Source organism: Bolinopsis microptera, chromosome 2 (assembly GCF_026151205.1).
Source record: "Bolinopsis microptera isolate Bmic1 chromosome 2, MBARI_Bmic_1.0, whole genome shotgun sequence".
NCBI classification, from domain to species: domain Eukaryota; kingdom Metazoa; phylum Ctenophora; class Tentaculata; order Lobata; family Bolinopsidae; genus Bolinopsis; species Bolinopsis microptera.
In genome coordinates, this window is record NC_087073.1 from 789081 (window position 1) to 807128 (window position 18048).

General features: G+C 41.3%; 1 protein-coding gene across 4 annotated transcripts in view; it reads left to right on the top strand.

The window, feature by feature from the left end:
- LOC134811125 (zinc finger DHHC domain-containing protein 4-like) overlaps positions 1-16622 on the top strand; it is an 80779-nt gene extending 64157 nt beyond the window's left edge. The window contains exons 1-7 of one of the 4 annotated variants that reach the window (XR_010159758.1): positions 13697-13753; positions 13897-14056; positions 14340-14496; positions 14735-14879; positions 15105-15270; positions 15431-15947; positions 16306-16622. Coding sequence is in view for 2 of the 4 variants with exons in the window: in XM_063817864.1 (XP_063673934.1) it covers positions 14347-14496; positions 14735-14879; positions 15105-15270; positions 15431-15707 (738 nt within the window). In the remaining 2 variants the exon portion in view is untranslated. Of the gene's footprint in view, positions 1-13696; positions 13754-13896; positions 14057-14316; positions 14497-14734; positions 14880-15104; positions 15271-15430 lie in introns of those variants that run through there. The other 3 variants (XR_010159757.1, XM_063817864.1, XM_063817862.1) reach the window with 3 other exon arrangements.
- The last annotated feature ends 1426 nt before the right edge of the window (positions 16623-18048 follow it).

Sequence of the window (18048 nt, forward strand, 5' to 3'; positions counted from 1 at the left end):
GTCCTCCTCCTCATTTCCTCCTCCACCTCCTGAGTTCTTCTGAGTCATCCTCCTCATACCTCCTCTCAGTCATCTCCTCTTCCTCCTCAGTCCTCCCCAGTCCCTCCTTCCATCCTCATCCTCCTCCTTTCTCCTTCCTCATCAGTCCCTCATCTCTGTCCTCCTCAAATCGTCCTCGTCCTATCCTCATCCTTAGTCCTCCTTATCCTCCTCCTCAGTCCTCCCCCAATCCCTCCTCCTCATTCTCCTCTTCTCCTCCCTCAGCTCATCTCCTCCTCCTTTCTCGCTTTCTTCTTCTCCTAATCAGTCCTCCTCCTCCTCGTCCTTAGTCCTCGTCCTAGTCCTCCTCAGTCTTCCTCATCAGTCCTCCTCCTCAGTCCTCTCCTCCTTCTCCTCATCAGTTCCTACTCCTCTGTCCTCCTCCTCTTCCTCATCCTCTTCAGTCCTCTTCTATCACGCTCTCATCTTATTCATCCTCAAGTCCTCCTCTCTTCAGTCCCCAGTCCTTCCTCCTACTCGTCAGTTCCTCGTCCTCCTCTCGTCTCATCTCATCGTCATCCTCCTCAGTCCTTCTCCTCTCCTCAGTCCTCCTCCTCTTCCTCCTCAGTTCCTCCTTCTCCTTCTACTTCTTCTCCTCCTATACTAAGTCCTCCTCCTCTCCTCAGTCCTCCTCCTCCTTTTCCTCTTTTCCTCCTTTCCTCCTTCTCCTCCTTCTCCTCCTACTCCTAAGTCCTCCTCCTTCAGTCCTCCCCAGTCCAACCTCCTCATCAGTCTCGCCAGTCATCCTTCTCCTCCTTCTCTCCTCAGTCTCTCCTCATCATCTCCTCAGTCTCCCTCAGTCCTCTCTCCTCAGTCCTACCCTAAGTCTCCTCTTCCTCAGTCTCCCCCAGTCTACTTCTCCTCTTCATATCTGTCCCTCCTCACTCAGTTCCTCGTCTCGTCTTCTCCTTCTTATACAGTCCTCCTCCTTTGTCTTCCTCTGTCCTCGCTCTCGTTCATCCTCCTCAGTCCTCCCCCAGTCCACCTCCTATCAGTCCTCCGCCAGTCCTCCTTCTCCTCCTTCTCATCCTCAGTCCTCCTCCTCATCATCCTCTCAGGCCTCCTCAGTCTCCTCTCCTCAGTCCTCCATAAGTCTCCTCTTCCTCAGTCCTCCCCCAGTCCTCCTTCTCCTTTCATCATCAGTCCTCCTCCTCCAGTCCTCGTCCTCGTCCTTCTCCTTCTTATAGTCCTCCTCCTAGTCTTCCTCCTCGTCCTCGCTCTCGTCCTCCTCCTCAGTTTCCTCCTCGTCTTAGTTTCCTACTCTCATCTCCAATGAGCTGCTCCTCTTCTCAGTCCTCTCCTCTCCTCTTCAGTCCTCCTCCTCTCAGTTCCTCCTCCTCCTTCAGTCCTCCTCGGGTCCTTCTCCTCCTCCTCAGTCCTCCCCAGTCCTCTCTTTCTTCTAGTCTTCCCTCCTTCTCCTCCTCCTCCTCCCTCAGTTCTTCCTCCTCACCCTCCTCCTCCTTCTCCTCTTCCTTCTCCTCCTAATCAGTCTCCTCCTCGTCGTCCTCCTCCTCGTACTTTGTCATCGTCCTCATCCTCATCGTCCCTTAGTCTCGTCCTTCATCTCCCAGTCCTTGTCCTTAGTCCTCGTCCTCATCCTCCTAGGTCCTCGTCCTGGTCCTCCTCTGTCCTCCTCAGTCTCCTTCTCCTCAGTCCTAGTCTCCTCCTCAGTCCTCTTCATCCTCCTAGTCTCCCCAGTTCCTCCTTCTCCTCACTCGTCATCCTCAGTCCTCTCTCCTTCTTATCAGGTCCTAACCTCAGTCCTCGTCCTCGATATCGTCCTCGTCCGCAGTTCTCGTCGTCCTTAGCCTCGGTTTCTCTTATGTCCTCCTTCCTCCCGTTCATCAGTCCTCTCATGAAATGTGTTGCACGGTCAATTGTCTTTAACCTGCTCCTTTTCTGCAGATTGCCCTGTTACAATTGTGGAGACAATTTAAATCCAAAAGTTACTAGCGTTCTCTATTTGTTACGATTGTTTTTACCAACCGTACCTCTTTCATTTGTGGACCGGGGGGGATGTTTTGTCAAACAAGAGTTGATACGACAGTGTGTTGTTTTCGGACGAAACGTTTCTTGTTTGGAAACATGAAACATTTTGGGGTTTGGGGACCACCACAATCGATTCTTGTCATATTAAGTACAGAACATGGCTACATATTTCGCCTAGAAACTCAGAGGAAAGATTAAATTTTCCCGATGTTTTCGATATGGGGTTGTTGAGGCCAAATCGGGCTCGGAATGATCGGAAAACGATCGGGTTGGACCCCCCACCCCAATCTTGATAAACTGGTTAAAAATATCCACACGCAATCAGCTTGTCGGTCATTAGCATATTAAACTATGCTTAATTGCACATGATGTTTACAGATTTTAAAATTAGTTTCCAGTTTCGAATCGTTGGAGCATACCATCCGCGTAATCAAAAAAAAATTATTTGAGGTCCTAATATTTCGTGTGAGATGAAACATTTTTATCTCTTTATACTGATTTTCAAGCCTTAGGATATTGAGTCAAGAAGTGCATCAAAAAGGTTAATTAATTGAGGAAATTTCTTTAAACATATGTTATTTTCACGTAAAATAACGGGTGGACGTTTGCGTGACGTTTAAAAACTGTTCGTCCTTATTTGGATTTCTTTTCATTATAGTCTTCATTGATATCGGGTTGGCTAAGATATCACAGTTTGAACTTTTGGGACTAATATCCACCTATGAGTATAAGAGCTATTTAGTTCTAGTCGTGTTAAAGAAAAGTTTGTCAGAAAGACTAATTACCTCTATATTTCAGATGTGTTACAGGGTTACTAGTAATCTTATACACATCTGCTACACAAATTAAAGCAAAATATATAACAACGAATATTTAAATAAAAGACGATCATTCAATAATTTTGGATAACTTAAATCAAATACATTCGAGCACTGGTTAGTGATCGACTAAGTTAACAGTCATCGATATTCGATAGTCATCGAATTTAAAAAAGTAAAAGCAACTGCTGTCTTAGGGGTCGTTAACATATCACGTGATCAGCCGAGGGGGGAGGGGGTTTCCAAATTATTACGCTAGTGTAACTTTGATACAATAGCTATATTTGTAAAACTGATTACGGAGTCGAGGGGGGGGGGGGGGGGGCTAAAAATTGACCAAAAAGTGATTACGTAATATGTGAACGACCCCTTATGAGTTATGGCACTATCAGTGTCTGATATTCATTCTTATGGCCGGAAAAATGGGTTGTATAATGTATACATACAATGTAATTGTATAATGTATAAATACAATGTAGTTGTATAATGTATAAATACAATGTAGTTGGCAGGCTCACCGAATAGTCGTTTAGTGTGTTTGTGGCTTGCTGAGTCGGCCTTGTCAGAACTCTACTGATCTCTAGTTTCAAGTCACCTCTGATGTTGTGGTATACTGATCTCTCTCTTCCTCCCTTTACTGATCACCTCTCATACTGAGCTCTCTCCACATTCTCGGTGTCTCATGATGATCAACTCTCTCAGTGTCTTCCTCCCTTTACTGATCACCTCTTATTCACTTCTTCCTGCTGACCCTCATGATGATCCACAGAATGACCCAGGAGAGGAACATGCCCAGAGTAACGGCCCCTAAGAACATGATAAAGAGGATCACATCAACACTCAGACAATCCGAGTCCGGACCCGAACAGTCCGTGTTGTTATCTCCAGCCGCTACCCCCGGTATTAGCAGAACACACCACCAGACTAAGCGTTCGTAGCGACCCCTCCATTCGCCCCTGTACTTGAGGTGGCCTCCTCCTTCGTCTTCTCCTTCTTCTCTTCTTTTGGCTTCTTCTCCTCCTTCTTCTTGTCCGCACCCTTTTTCTTGGCAGCGGGGGCGCCTATTTGAGAGCATTTGATAATGAACTGAAGGACGACGTATGAAACTACCAGCCCCCCAATAAACGCAGCTGCAACTACTAGGAAGTAGGCCTGGTTGTCCGGACAGTCTATAAGGTTCTCGTCTTTTTGTCTGTTTGGGTCAGTGTAACTGATGTTATTACACTCTTTCCCCTTCTCTTTTTCTTCTTCTGATCTTACAGCAGTGAGGCACCAACCTAGAATTGTATTCGTTAAACTTAATGTTTGGAGTATCTACATTCTACTTCCTTCTATAGTGGTGTTACAGTGTGTGTAATAGTGTACTGTTAAAGTGTTTTAGTGCGTGACACGTGTGTTTTAGTGCGTGACACGTGTGTTTTAGTGCGTGACACGTGTGTTTTAGTGCGTGACACGTGTGTTTTAGTGCGTGACACGTGTGTTTTAGTGCGTGACACGTGTGTTTTAGTGCGTGACACGTGTGTTTTAGTGCGTGACACGTGTGTTTTAGTGCGTGGTAAGTGGTTACTTGCAGTTCTTTAGCTAGGGCACCCCATCACCTGAGGTATCAGACTTGGTAAGTCAGTACAGGGAGTACTAAGTGACCGGGACAATGTAGCATAAGGAGTGATTTAACACGCTCACACAGGCTGACTTTCAGCTCCACCGCCATCTGCTTAGGTGATGGTAGAAGTTATTTTCAGCTGCAGAATAAGCGGTGTCCCACCTATTTATTGCTTAAACTAGCTCTTTCCTAGTTTCCACCGGAAGCGCCATATAGAGAATTTCCTTTGATAGCTGTCACGTGACAGTCACGAGATATCGATTGAGCGCGTTTACTGGTTGGATATATAGCGCGTGATATTGAGCTATTATGCAGAGCCGATTACGCACCATATAGGGCGTAATTACTAGCTGCATCTAGCACGTGATATTTGCACAGCTAATTACACAGCCATATAAGGCGTAATTAGGAGCTCGGAGTTGCAGGGGAGTTGTAATAGCGTGAAATTGGGTGGTAAATCGTTGATTAGGGGTACATACAAGTAAATGTTTCGTGAACTATGTTGGTATAAAGCCAACTTTGGTTTTAGAATAGTGTGTGAGGGCGCGTACAGATGGAAGTGCACTGATTTGTTGTTCAAATGGTTAGAATAAAGATTTGTCCGAACCGGCTGAAATCGTTGTTACGTTGAAAACTGTCTCGATTACCTTGTTACCTAGCTAGTACCTTGGTATGAAGAGAGAGTGCAAACCAGACGAAAGTAAGACGAAGTCTCGGGGATCGGGGATGCAGCCTACAATGGGCATGAATATATAGAGGGCCCTAGGTTGCTCCCCAGATCGGCAGTCCAATAACACATTTTCTGAAAATTTCTAATTTTCAACTTTTCATCAGTCCTACGCCACTGGGGAATGATAGAAAGATGCGAGCATGCTGAATCATCTATTTCGACTACATTGAAAACAAAACCCCTACTAAATAGTGGGTATAATTTTTTAGTTCACATAGGCAAATCTTTATAATATACAGATATTTTTATTTAAATTGGTTTTTAATAGAGTAACATGTGATGAATATTTAAGCGTTTTGTTGTTTTTAAGTTGTCTTTAAAGTGATTTGATTATTATTGCCCCGATGAAATGACTTTCGTTTTATTTTTGATCAGTTTGCTTTTAAAGTGATTTATATGATTCGCCCTCCACCCTTTTAGGAAAGTACCGCCCATGAGAATATATAGAAAGAAATTCTTCCTTGGATTCCACATTGATCAGGTCCTGGAACTGATCATCATTTCTCGCTCATTCTCCAATGAAGACAGCAGGTTCCGATTTAGGCTCATGTTTCCACTGGAAAATGTAAACTGTTGCTTTGAAATGTAAGCATCATCCACGGACAAGATATTTCATTTTGATAGTCATGATAAAACTTGTACAGTCCCGCAAATTGTTTCATTACTCCTTCCCCTTCAGGTTAGAAACAACAAACAACAGAGCGTACACCCAGTACGAGATAGAGGACGAGACTACGTCCTCCCGCCACAGTCGACAAAGTACCAGTAGTCAGGGGAGAAGCAATGAGCGGTCACGTGACGTCAGTCTGGACGAGTTCGCGGACGACACTCTGAGTCTTCAACAGGGACAGGTGGGGCAGAGTAACAGTGTAGTTACCATGGTGACAGAGGGGCAGAGGGACTCTTCAATGGTCACCTGAGTGCGGACCCCTAGTACCATTGAGAGTGCAAAGTGAGGGTGAAGTTATTTAGAAAGTTAATTATTGGCTTGTGATCGAAACTGCTCATACGTGAAAGCTAGGTTATTATCAGACTTTATAGTCAGTTTCTTTCCTCGAAGGTGAAACGTGAAACAACAAAACCACGTTTCAAATGATCTGGAATAATTTTTATTTGTGTTTGCTGAATAGTATAGCACTGCTGATAGTCTGTTTTGTATACAACAAGCATTCCCAAACTGCAAACTTTCTTCGAAAGTGCACTCCTAGCAGCCGTCCAACTGATTTTGTTGACACAGAGAAGCTTGACGATGTCTCTCTTCTCGTTTGATAGGGCAAATTTGAAATTTTTCGAAGAAAATTTTAAAATATTGCAAAATTGTGAAAAATTGAAAATGGGTTTTGACACATTTTTGCAAGAAATAACTAACATATAAGACCTAACAAGCATTCCCAAACCGATTTCATTTGATTTGCTCCTTTATAAAATAGAAAAATTATAATTTCAAATTTGCACACGAGACTTGAAGTTGAAACACCCTGTAGAGCGCGCTGATTTGAGCGGGGTTTGATTTGGTTTGACACACAAGAACGTTTGTCTTATATTGAAAGACAATGACATTTTCTACTGGTATGTTTGATATATCGAGTTTTATTTGGTTTTAAATGATGTGTTTTTAAGAGTGTTATTTTATTAAAGATTAAAGAAATGTGGCAAGAGTTATCAGATTGTAAGTTTTAATCAGCTCCTTTAAACTACCTAATATAGATGATATGAGTAATTAATCTGTTATCTATCATCTTGTAAGAAATGATTAACATCATTTCTGTAAAAATATAGTGTACTGATATATTAAACTTTGTTTGACGAGTTTAGTAATTTTTTGACTTCTGTTTGTGGAGTATGGACAGTAATAACGTACCCGTGAAAGATTGGTCGATATCTCAGGACTTTTGTTGAACTTTTGTTAACTTTCAGGAAGAATTCAGTCTTTCGTTGCTGGGAAAATTTGATTTTTTTACTGTAGAATTATATTTTTGATTGTCTTGTATGATTTTTATTGCAATATTTTCAGAATATACTCGGGTGTTTTATTTCAATATATAAGTGTTGGAACTTCTTTTAAAAAAATTCTATCTCCACAGCAATTCACATCTGCTACACAAATTAAAGCAAAATATATAACAACGAATATTTAAATAAAAGACGATCATTCAATAATTTTGGATAACTTAAATCAAATACATTCGAGCACTGGTTAGTGATCGACTAAGTTAACAGTCATCGATAGTCATCGAATTTAAAAAAGTAAAAGCAACTGCTGTCTTAGGGGTCGTTCGCATATCACGTGATCAGCCGAGGGGGGGGAGGGGGTTTCCAAATTATTACGCTAGTATATTTTGATACAATAGCTATATTTGTAAAACTGATTACGGAGTCGAGGGGGGGGGGGGGGGGGGCTAAAAATTGACCAAAAAGTGATTACGTAATATGTGAACGACCCTTATGAGTTATGGCACTATCAGTGTTGATATTCATTCTTATGGCCCGGAAAAATGGGTTGTATAATGTATACATACAATGTACTTGTATAATGTATAAATACAATGTAGTTGTATAATGTATAAATTACAATGTAGTTGGCAGGCTCACCGAATAGTCGTTTAGTGTGTTTGTGGCTTGCTGAGTCGCCTTGTCAGAACTCTACTGATCTCTAGTTTCAAGTCCACCCCTCTGATGTTGTGGTATACTGATCTCTCTCTTCCTCCCTTTACTGAATCACCTCTCATACTGAGCTCTCTCACATTCTCGGTGTCTCATGACTGATCAACTCTCCTCAGTGTTTTCCTCCCTTTACTGATCACCTCTTACTCACTTCTTCCTGCTGACCCTCATGATGATCCACAGAATGACCCAGGAGAGGAACATGCCCAGAGTAACGGCCCCTAAGAACATGATAAGAGGATCACATCAACACTCAGACAATCCGAGTCGGACCGAACAGTCCGTGTTGTTATCTCCAGCCGCTACCCCCGGTATTAGCCGAAACACACCACCAGACTAAGCGTTTCGTAGCGCACCCTCCATTCGCCCCTGTACTTGAGGTGGCCTCCTCCTTCGTCTTCTCCTTCTTCTCTTCTTTTGGCTTCTTCTCCTCCTTCTTCTTGTCCGCACCCTTTTTCTTGGCAGCGGGGGCGCCTATTTGAGAGCATTTGATAATGAACTGAAGGACGACGTATGAAACTACCAGCCCCCCAATAAACGCAGCTGCAACTACTAGGAAGTAGGCCTGGTTGTCCGGACAGTCTATAAGGTTCTCGTCTTTTTGTCTGTTTGGGTCAGATGTAACTGATGTTATTACACTCTTTCCCCTTCCTCTTTTTCTTCTTCTGATCTTACAGCAGTGAGCGCACCAACCTAGTATTAGTATTCGTTTAAACTAATGTTTGGAGATCTACCTCCTTCTAAGTTTGTTTCAGGTGGAAAAATGTACTTTGTTTAAGGGGGGTTTTTAGTGCGTGGGTTTGTGTTTTAAATCATTTTTTTACAGGGCCACACCCACTGCAGTGCACCCACACCTGAGGGAACAGGGAGTACTATACCGGGGCAAAGTACAAAGGATTATTTAACCCCCTCACAAACCAGGCTACTTTTAGCTCCACCGCCATCTCAGGGATGGAAAGTTATTTTTAGCTGCAAAAAACGTTCCCCTATTTTTGCTTTAAAATAGCCTTTCCCATTTCCCCCGAAGCGCCATATAGAGAATTTTCCCTTTATAGCTGTCACTGACATTTAGGGGATATCGTTGACGCGTTTTCTGTTGGATTAACCGTGATATTTACTTTTGCAGAGCCGATTACGCACCAATAGGGCGAAAAACTACTATCTAGCACGTGAATTTGCACAGCAAAATTACACACCATAAAGGCGAAAAAGGAGCTTTGGAGTTTTCGGGGTTGTAATAGCGTAAATTTGGGTGAAATGTTTTAATACATACAAAGTAAATTTTCGTGAAAAGTTGGGTTAAAAGCCAAATTTTTGGGTTTTTTAAAGGTTGGGGGGCGCGACAGATGGAAGTGCCTATTTTTGTTTTCAAAATGGTTAAAAAAGATTTTTTCCCAACCGTAGAAATCGTTGTTTACGTTGAAAAAATGTTTTTGATTACCTGTTACCTAGCAGTAACTTTTATAAAGAGATGCAAAACCCAACGAAATAAAACGAAGTCCGGGGATCGGGGGTCGCCACTGGGCAGAAAATATAGAGGGCCCTAGGGCTCCCCCGATCGCAGTCCAATAAAACATTTTCTGAAAATTTTCTAATTTTCCAAACTTTTCATCATCCACGCCCGGGTATGGGTAGAAAATCGAAAACAAAAGCCAGAAAATCATCCCTTTTTTTCCCCACTTTATGAAAACCAAACGCTTTCCCTATTTAAATAATTTTAAATTTTAAAAATTTTTTGTTTTTAAAATAAAAGGCCAAAAAAAAATTTTTTTTAAAATATCCCCGAAATTTTTAAAATATTTGGTTTTTTAATTTTTAATTTAAAAAGTGAGACTTTAAAAAAGGGGGTTTTTGTGGGGACAAAAAAGGGGGGGGTTTTAAAAAGTGAAATTAGATTATTAAAGCCGAATTTTAAATGGGCTTTAAAATATTTTTTCAATATCCTTTTTAAGAATAAATTTTTATTTCCCCTCAAAATCCCTTTAAAGAAAGTAAAACCCCGCCCCCTCCCTTCGGTTTCCATGACATATAAAAGAATAAATTCTGGAAAAAAAATGATTTCCGAAAAAAAAAAAAAAAAAAAAAAAAAAAAAAAAAAAAAAAAAACCCCCCCCCCCCCCCCCCCCCTTCCTTCAGGTTAGAAACAACAAACAACAGAGCGTACACCCAGTACGAGATAGAAGACGAGACCACGTCCTCCCGCCACAGTCGACAAAGTACCAGCAGTCAGGAGAGAAGCAATGAGCGGTCACGTGACGTCAGTCTGGACGAGTTCGCGGACGACACTCTGAGTCTCCAGCAGGGACAGGTGGGGCAGAGTAACAGTGTAGTTACCATGGTAACAGAGGGGCACAGGGACTCTTCAATGGTCACGAGAGTGCGGACACCTAGTACCATTGAGAGTACAAAGTGAGGGTGAAGTTATTTAGAAAGTTAATTATTGGCTTGTGATCGAAACTGCTCATACGTGAAAGCTAGGTTATTATCAGACTTTAAAGTGAATTTCTTTCCTCGAAGGTGAAACTGTTCACGTGAAACAACAAAACCACGTTTCAAATGATCTGGAATAATTTTTATTTGTGTTTGCTGAATAGTATAGCACTGCTGATAGTCTGTTTTGTATACAACAAGCATTCCCAAACTTTCTTCGAAAGTGAACTCCTAGCAGCCGTCCAACTGATTTTGTTGACACAGAGAAGCTTGACGATGTCTCTCTTCTCGTTTGATAGGGCAAATTTGAAATTTTTCGAAGAAAATTTTAAAATATTGCAAAATTGTGAAAAATTGAAAATGGGTTTTGACACATTTTTGCAAGAAATAACTAACATATAAGACCTAACAAGCATTCCCAAACCGATTTCATTTGATTTGCTCCTTTATAAAATAGAAAAATTATAATTTCAAATTTGCACACGAGACTTGAAGTTGAAACACCCTGTAGAGCGCGCTGATTTGAGCGGGGTTTGATTTGGTTTGACACACAAGAACGTTTGTCTTATATTGAAAGACAGTGACATTTTCTACTGGTATGTTTGATATATCGAGTTTTATTTGGTTTTAAATGATGTGTTTTTAAGAGTGTTATTTTATTAAAGATTAAAGAAATGTGTAAGAATTATCAGATTGTAAGTTTTAATCAGCTCCTTTAAACTACCTAATATAGATGATATGAGTAATTAATCTGTTATCTGTCATCTTGTAAGAAATGATTAACATCATTTCTGTAAAAATATAGTGTACTGATATATTAAACTTTGTTTGACGAGTTTAGTAATTTTTTGACTTCTGCTTTGTGGAGTATGGACAGTAATAACGTGCCCGTGAAAGATTGGTCGATATCTCAGGACTTTTGTTGAACTTTTGTTGACTTTCAGGAAGAATTCAGTCTTTCGTTGCTGGGAAAATTTGATTTTTTTACTGTAGAATTATATTTTTGATTGTCTTGTATGATTTTTATTGCAATATTTTCAGAATATACTCGGGTGTTTTATTTCAATATATAAGTGTTGGAACTTCTTTTAAAAAAATTCTATCTCCACAGCAATTCACATCTGCTACACAAATTAAAGCAAAATATATAACAACGAATATTTAAATAAAAGACGATCACTCAATAATTTTGGATAACTTAAATCAAATACATTCGAGCACTGGTTAGTGATCGACTAAGTTAACAGTCATCGATATTCGATACTCATCGAATTTAAAAAAGTAAAAGCAACTGCTGTCTTTGGGGTCGTTCGCATATCACGTGATCAGCCGAGGGGGGAGGGCCAGGGGGTTTCCAAATGATTACGCTAGTATATTTTGATACAATATTTATGTGTTGATTACGGAGTCGAGGGGGGCCGGGGGGGTTAAAATTGACCAAAAAGTGATTACGTAATATGTGAACGACCCCTTATCAGTTATGACACTATCAGTGTCTGATATTCATTCTTATGGCCGGAAAAATGGGTTGTATAATGTATACATACAATGTAATTGTATAATGTATAAATACAATGTAGTTGGCAGGCTCACCGAATAGTCGTTTAGTGTGTTTGTGGCTTGCTGAGTCGGCCTTGTCAGAACTCTACTGAGCTCTAGTTTCAAGTACCCTCTGATGTTGTGGTATACTTCACTCTCTCAGTGTCTCCCTCCCTTTACTGATCACCTCTCATACTGATCTCTCTCCACATTCTCGGTGTCTCATGATGATCCACTCTCTCAGTGTCTTCCTCCTTTTACTGACCATCTCTTACTCACTTCTTCCTGCTGACCCTCATGATGATCCACAGAATGACCCAGGAGAGGAACATGCCGAGAGTAACTGCCCCTAAGAACATGATAAAGAGGATCACATCAACACTCAGACAATCCGAGTCCGGACCCGAACAGTCCGTGTTGTTATCTCCAGCCGCTACCCCCGGTATTAGCAGAACACACCACCAGACTAAGCGTTCGTAGCGACCCCTCCATTCGCCCCTGTACTTGAGGTGGCCTCCTCCTTCGTCTTCTCTTTCTTCTCTTCTTTTGGCTTCTTCTCTTCCTTCTTCTTGTCCGCGACCTTTTTCTTGGCAGCGGGCGCGCCTATCTGAGAGCATTTGATAATGAACTGCAGGACGACGTACGAAACTACCAGCCCCCCAATAAACGCAGCTGCAACTACTAGGAAGTAGGCCTGGTTGTCCGGACAGTCTATAAGGTTCTCGTCTTTTTGTCTGTTTGGGTCAGTGTAGCTGATGTTATTACACTCTTTCCCCTTCTCTTTTTCTTCTTCTGATCTTACAGCAGTGAGGCACCAACCTAGAATAGTATTCGTTAAACTTAAGGTTTGGAGTATCTACCTCCTTCTACAGTGGTGTTACAGTGTGTGTGATAGTGTACTGTTAAAGTGTTTTAGTGCGTGGTTAGTGGTTACATGCAGTTCTTTAGCTAGGCCACACCACACTGCAGTGCACTCCATCACCTGAGGTATCAGGGAGTACTTAGTGACCGGGACAATGTAGCATAAGGAGTGATTTAACACGCTCACACAGGCTGACTTTCAGCTCCACCGCCATCTGCTTAGGCGATGGTAGAAGTTATTTTCAGCTGCAGAATAAGCGGTGTCCCGCCTAGTTATTGCTTAAACTAGCTCTTTCCTAGTTTCCACCGGAAGCGCCATATAGAGAATTTCCTTTGATAGCTGTCACGTGACAGTCACGAGATATCGATTGAGCGCGTTTACTGGTTGGATATATAGCGCGTGATATTGAGCTATTATGCAGAGCCGATTACGCACCATATAGGGCGTAATTACTAGCTGCATCTAGCACGTGATATTTGCACAGCTAATTACACAGCCATATAAGGCGTAATTAGGAGCTCGGAGTTGCAGGGGAGTTGTAATAGCGTGAAATTGGGTGGTAAATCGTTGATTAGGGGTACATACAAGTAAATGTTTCGTGAAATATGTTGGTATAAAGCCAACTTTGGTTTTAGAATAGTGTGTGAGGGCGCGTACAGATGGAAGTGCACTGATTTGTTGTTCAAATGGTTAGAATAAAGATTTGTCCGAACCGGCTGAAATCGTTGTTACGTTGAAAACTGTTTCGATTACCTTGTTACCTAGCTAGTAACTTGGTATGAAGAGAGAGTGCAAACCAGACGAAAGTAAGACGAAGTCTCGGGGATCGGGGATGCAGCCTACAATGGGCATGAATATATAGAGGGCCCTAGGTTGCTCCCCAGATCGGCAGTCCAATAACACATTTTCTGAAAATTTCTAATTTTCAAACTTTTCATCAGTCCTACGCCACTGGGGAATGATAGAAAGATGCGAGCAAAATTACGAATGCTGAAATGCACAGCTTTAATATCACTTCCTTTCAGTATAGTCTCACAACGACAGAGATAGCACAGTTCATGATACAACCAAACAGTCAGGTACCCATATTAATTTATAATTTTATCTCTAATAATGTTTCGCTCTTTCAAGACTGACAAGGAATCACAATAAATACTTGGAATTTTACCTCAAGAACGTCCCAGTCGCAGAAACTTCCCCTTCGTAAAACTCCACTCTTCAGGGTAGTTTCCAAGTGCTGTCCACCTTGACAAGTGAGTACGTTAAAGCAAGGCCTGATCTACAAGTCAGAGAAAGGGACTACAGGCACGGTGGCTTGAGAATATGTGAAATGTGCAGTATTATAAAGCCAGACAGGTTCATCACTGTGGCATCTGTAAACGGTATGTTTATACAATTATAAACCAATGTAGTAGTTGTACAGCAATACTAAGGTAATTTTACCTTTACACAGACATCGAACGCTGTAAGAAGATGACAATCAGACCTCGTTATTCATAAACCATCCATTCATTGAAGACTATCAACACAAATACCATGATTCGACTTGATAAGAGATATTAATTGCAGATGTGTAATGAGGAAATGATTTCACTTGATAAGAGATATTAATTACAGATGTGTAATGAGGAAATGATTCCACTTGATAAGAGATATTAATTACAGATGTGTAATGAAGATGGACCACCACTGTCACTGGGTGAACAACTGTATCCACGAGGGTAACCACAAGTACTTCATACAGTGCATTGCGCTGGGTGTAATGATATCTCTTGTTACCATTATACACTACTCAATAAACATGAGCTGCTCGAGTTGTAAGGTAGGTTATTATTTATTAATATTAATTAATTAAGTAATTATTTAATTAATTAATTGGGGCTGTTGGCGGGTATACGGACAGCGGGGGTTCTCGCCAAACTCTTGCTGACGTTATGTTTGAATTTTAATGGCGTTTCGGGGGCGTTTCAAAAATTGTTAATTGTTAAAATTAACTCATCACGTTAACAATTGACCGATTGATTTGATTGAAACGAATGTAAGACTTCAAACATTTGCAGATAATACCAGACCTCTCCAATAAAGACTACACAGTCTGTCTGTTACTGTACATGTCTACGGGACTGTCAACCTTAATAGCTTTGTTGGTTACATTTTTAACTCTGGATCATTGCACCAACATGTTCCGAGGACAGACTAGTTATGGTAAGTGTAAAGGGGCCGACATGTCATCCCCCCCCCCCCCCCCCCCCCCCCCCCCCCCCCCCCCCCCCCCCGTTGTACCGGGCATGATACTTGATATAACATTAATAGAAGTGTAAAGGTCACATCAAGATTTGTCTTCACTAGAACACCCTACATCACTTGTCTAGATATACTAGCACCCTAAATAAACTTTCAATCAGCTGATAAAACACCCACCCCCTTCAGAACGAGTATACGAGCGGGACCATTACAACAGAGGTTGGAAGAAGAACTTCATGGAGATAATGGGACAGGGTGCGTGTGAGTGGTTCTGTCCTGTTGCTCCGACTAAACTCTCTCCTGAGCAGGAGCCTCTCATCATCACTGTTGTTGAGCCCTCCTCCGCAGCCTGGTTTGTCTATTCCTGTGTTAATTTGCTCATGTTTCCACTGGAAAATGTAAACTGTTGCTTTGAAATGTAAGCATCATCCACGGACTAGATATTCTATTTTGATAGTCATGATAAAACTTGTATAGTCCCGCAAATTGTTTCATTACTCCTTCCCCTTCAGGTTAGAAACAACAAACAACAGAGCGTACACCCAGTACGAGATAGAGGACGAGACCACGTCCTCCCGCCACAGTCGACAAAGTACCAGTAGTCAGGGGAGAAGCAATGAGCGGTCACGTGACGTCAGTCTGGACGAGTTCGCGGACGACACTCTGAGTCTCCAGCAGGGACAGGTGGGGCAGAGTAACAGTGTAGTTACCATGGTAACAGAGGGGCACAGGGACTCTTCAATGGTCACCAGAGTGCGGACACCTAGTACCATTGAGAGTACAAAGTGAGGGTGAAGTTATTTAGAAAGTTAATTATTGGCTTGTGATCGAAACTGCTCATACGTGAAAGCTAGGTTATTATCAGACTTTAAAGTCAGTTTCTTTCCTCGAAGGTGAAACTGTTCACGTGAAACAACAAAACCACGTTTCAAATGATCTGGAATAATTTTTATTTGTGTTTGCTGAATAGTATAGCACTGCTGATAGTCTGTTTTGTATACAACAAGCATTCCCAAACTTTCTTCGAAAGTGAACTCCTAGCAGCCGTCCAACTGATTTTGTTGACACAGAGAAGCTTGACGATGTCTCTCTTCTCGTTTGATAGGGCAAATTTGAAATTTTTCGAAGAAAATTTTAAAATATTGCAAAATTGTGAAAAATTGAAAATGGGTTTTGACACATTTTTGCAAGAAATAACTAACATATAAGACCTAACAAGCATTCCCAAACCGATTTCATTTGATTTGCTCCTTCATAAAATAGAAAAATTATAATTTCAAATTTGCACACGAGACTTGAAGTTGAAACACCCTGTAGAGCGCGCTGATTTGAGCGGGGTTTGATTTGGTTTGACACACAAGAACGTTTGTCTTATATTGAAAGACAGTGACATTTTCTACTGGTATGTTTGATATATCGAGTTTTATTTGGTTTTAAATGATGTGTTTTTAATAGTGTTATTTTATTAAAGATTAAAGAAATGTGTCAAGAATTATCAGATTGTAAGTTTTAATCAGCTCCTTTAAACTACCTAATATAGATGATATGAGTAATTAATCTGTTATCTATCATCTTGTAAGAAATGATTAACATCATTTCTGTAAAAATATAGTGTACTGATATATTAAACTTTGTTTGACGAGTTTAGTAATTTTTTGACTTCTGTTTGTGGAGTATGGACAGTAATAACGTGCCCGTGAAAGATTGGTCGATATCTCAGGACTTTTGTTGAACTTTTGTTGACTTTCAGGAAGAATTCAGTCTTTCGTTGCTGGGAAAATTTGATTTTTTTACTGTAGAATTATATTTTTGATTGTCTTGTATGATTTTTATTGCAATATTTTCAGAATATACTCGGGTGTTTTATTTCAATATATAAGTGTTGGAACTTCTTTTAAAAAATTCTATCTCCACAGCAATTCACATCTGCTACACAAATTAAAGCAAAATATATAACAACGAATATTTAAATAAAAGACGATCATTCAATAATTTTGGATAACTTAAATCAAATACATTCGAGCACTGGTTAGTGATCGACTAAGTTAACAGTCATCGATATTCGATACTCATCGAATTTAAAAAAGTAAAAGCAACTGCTGTCTTTGGGGTCGTTCGCATATCACGTGATCAGCCGAGGGGGGAGGGGGGGTTTCCAAATGATTACGCTAGTATATTTTGATACAATATTTATGTGTAAACTGATTACGGAGTCGAGGGGGGCCGGGGGGGGGTAAAAATTGACCAAAAAGTGATTACGTAATATGTGAACGACCCCTTATGAGTTATGACACTATCAGTGCCTGATATTCATTCTTATGGCCGGAAAAATGGGTTGTATAATGTATACATACAATGTAATTGTATAATGTATAAATACAATGTAGTTGGCAGGCTCACCGAATAGTCGTTTAGTGTGTTTGTGGCTTGCTGAGTCGGCCTTGTCAGAACTCTACTGAGCTCTCGTTTCAAGTAACCTCTGATGTTGTGGTATACTGATCTCTCTCAGTGTCTCCCTCCCTTTACTGATCACCTCTCATACTGATCTATCTCCACATTCTCGGTGTCTCATGATGATCCACTCTCTCAGTGTCTTCCTCCTTTACTGACCACCTCTTACTCACTTCTTCCTGCTGACCCTCATGATGATCCACAGAATGACCCAGGAGAGGAACATGCCCAGAGTAACGGCCCCTAAGAACATGATGAACAGGATCACATCAACACTCAGACAATCCGAGTCCGGACCCGAACAGTCCGTGTTGTTATCTCCAGCCGCTACCCCCGGTATTAGCAGAACACACCACCATACTAAGCGTTCGTAGCGACCCCTCCATTCGCCCCTGTACTTGATGTGGCCTCCTCCTTCGTCTTCTCTTTCTTCTCTTCTTTTGGCTTCTTCTCCTCCTTCTTCTTGTCCGCACCCTTTTTCTTGGCAGCGGGGGCGCCTATCTGAGAGCATTTGATAATGAACTGAAGGACGACGTATGAAACTACCAGCCCCCCAATAAACGCAGCTGCAACTACTAGGAAGTAGGCCTGGTTGTCCGGACAGTCTATAAGGTTCTCGTCTTTTTGTCTGTTTGGGTCTGTGTAGCTGATGTTATTACACTCTTTCCCCTTCTCTTTT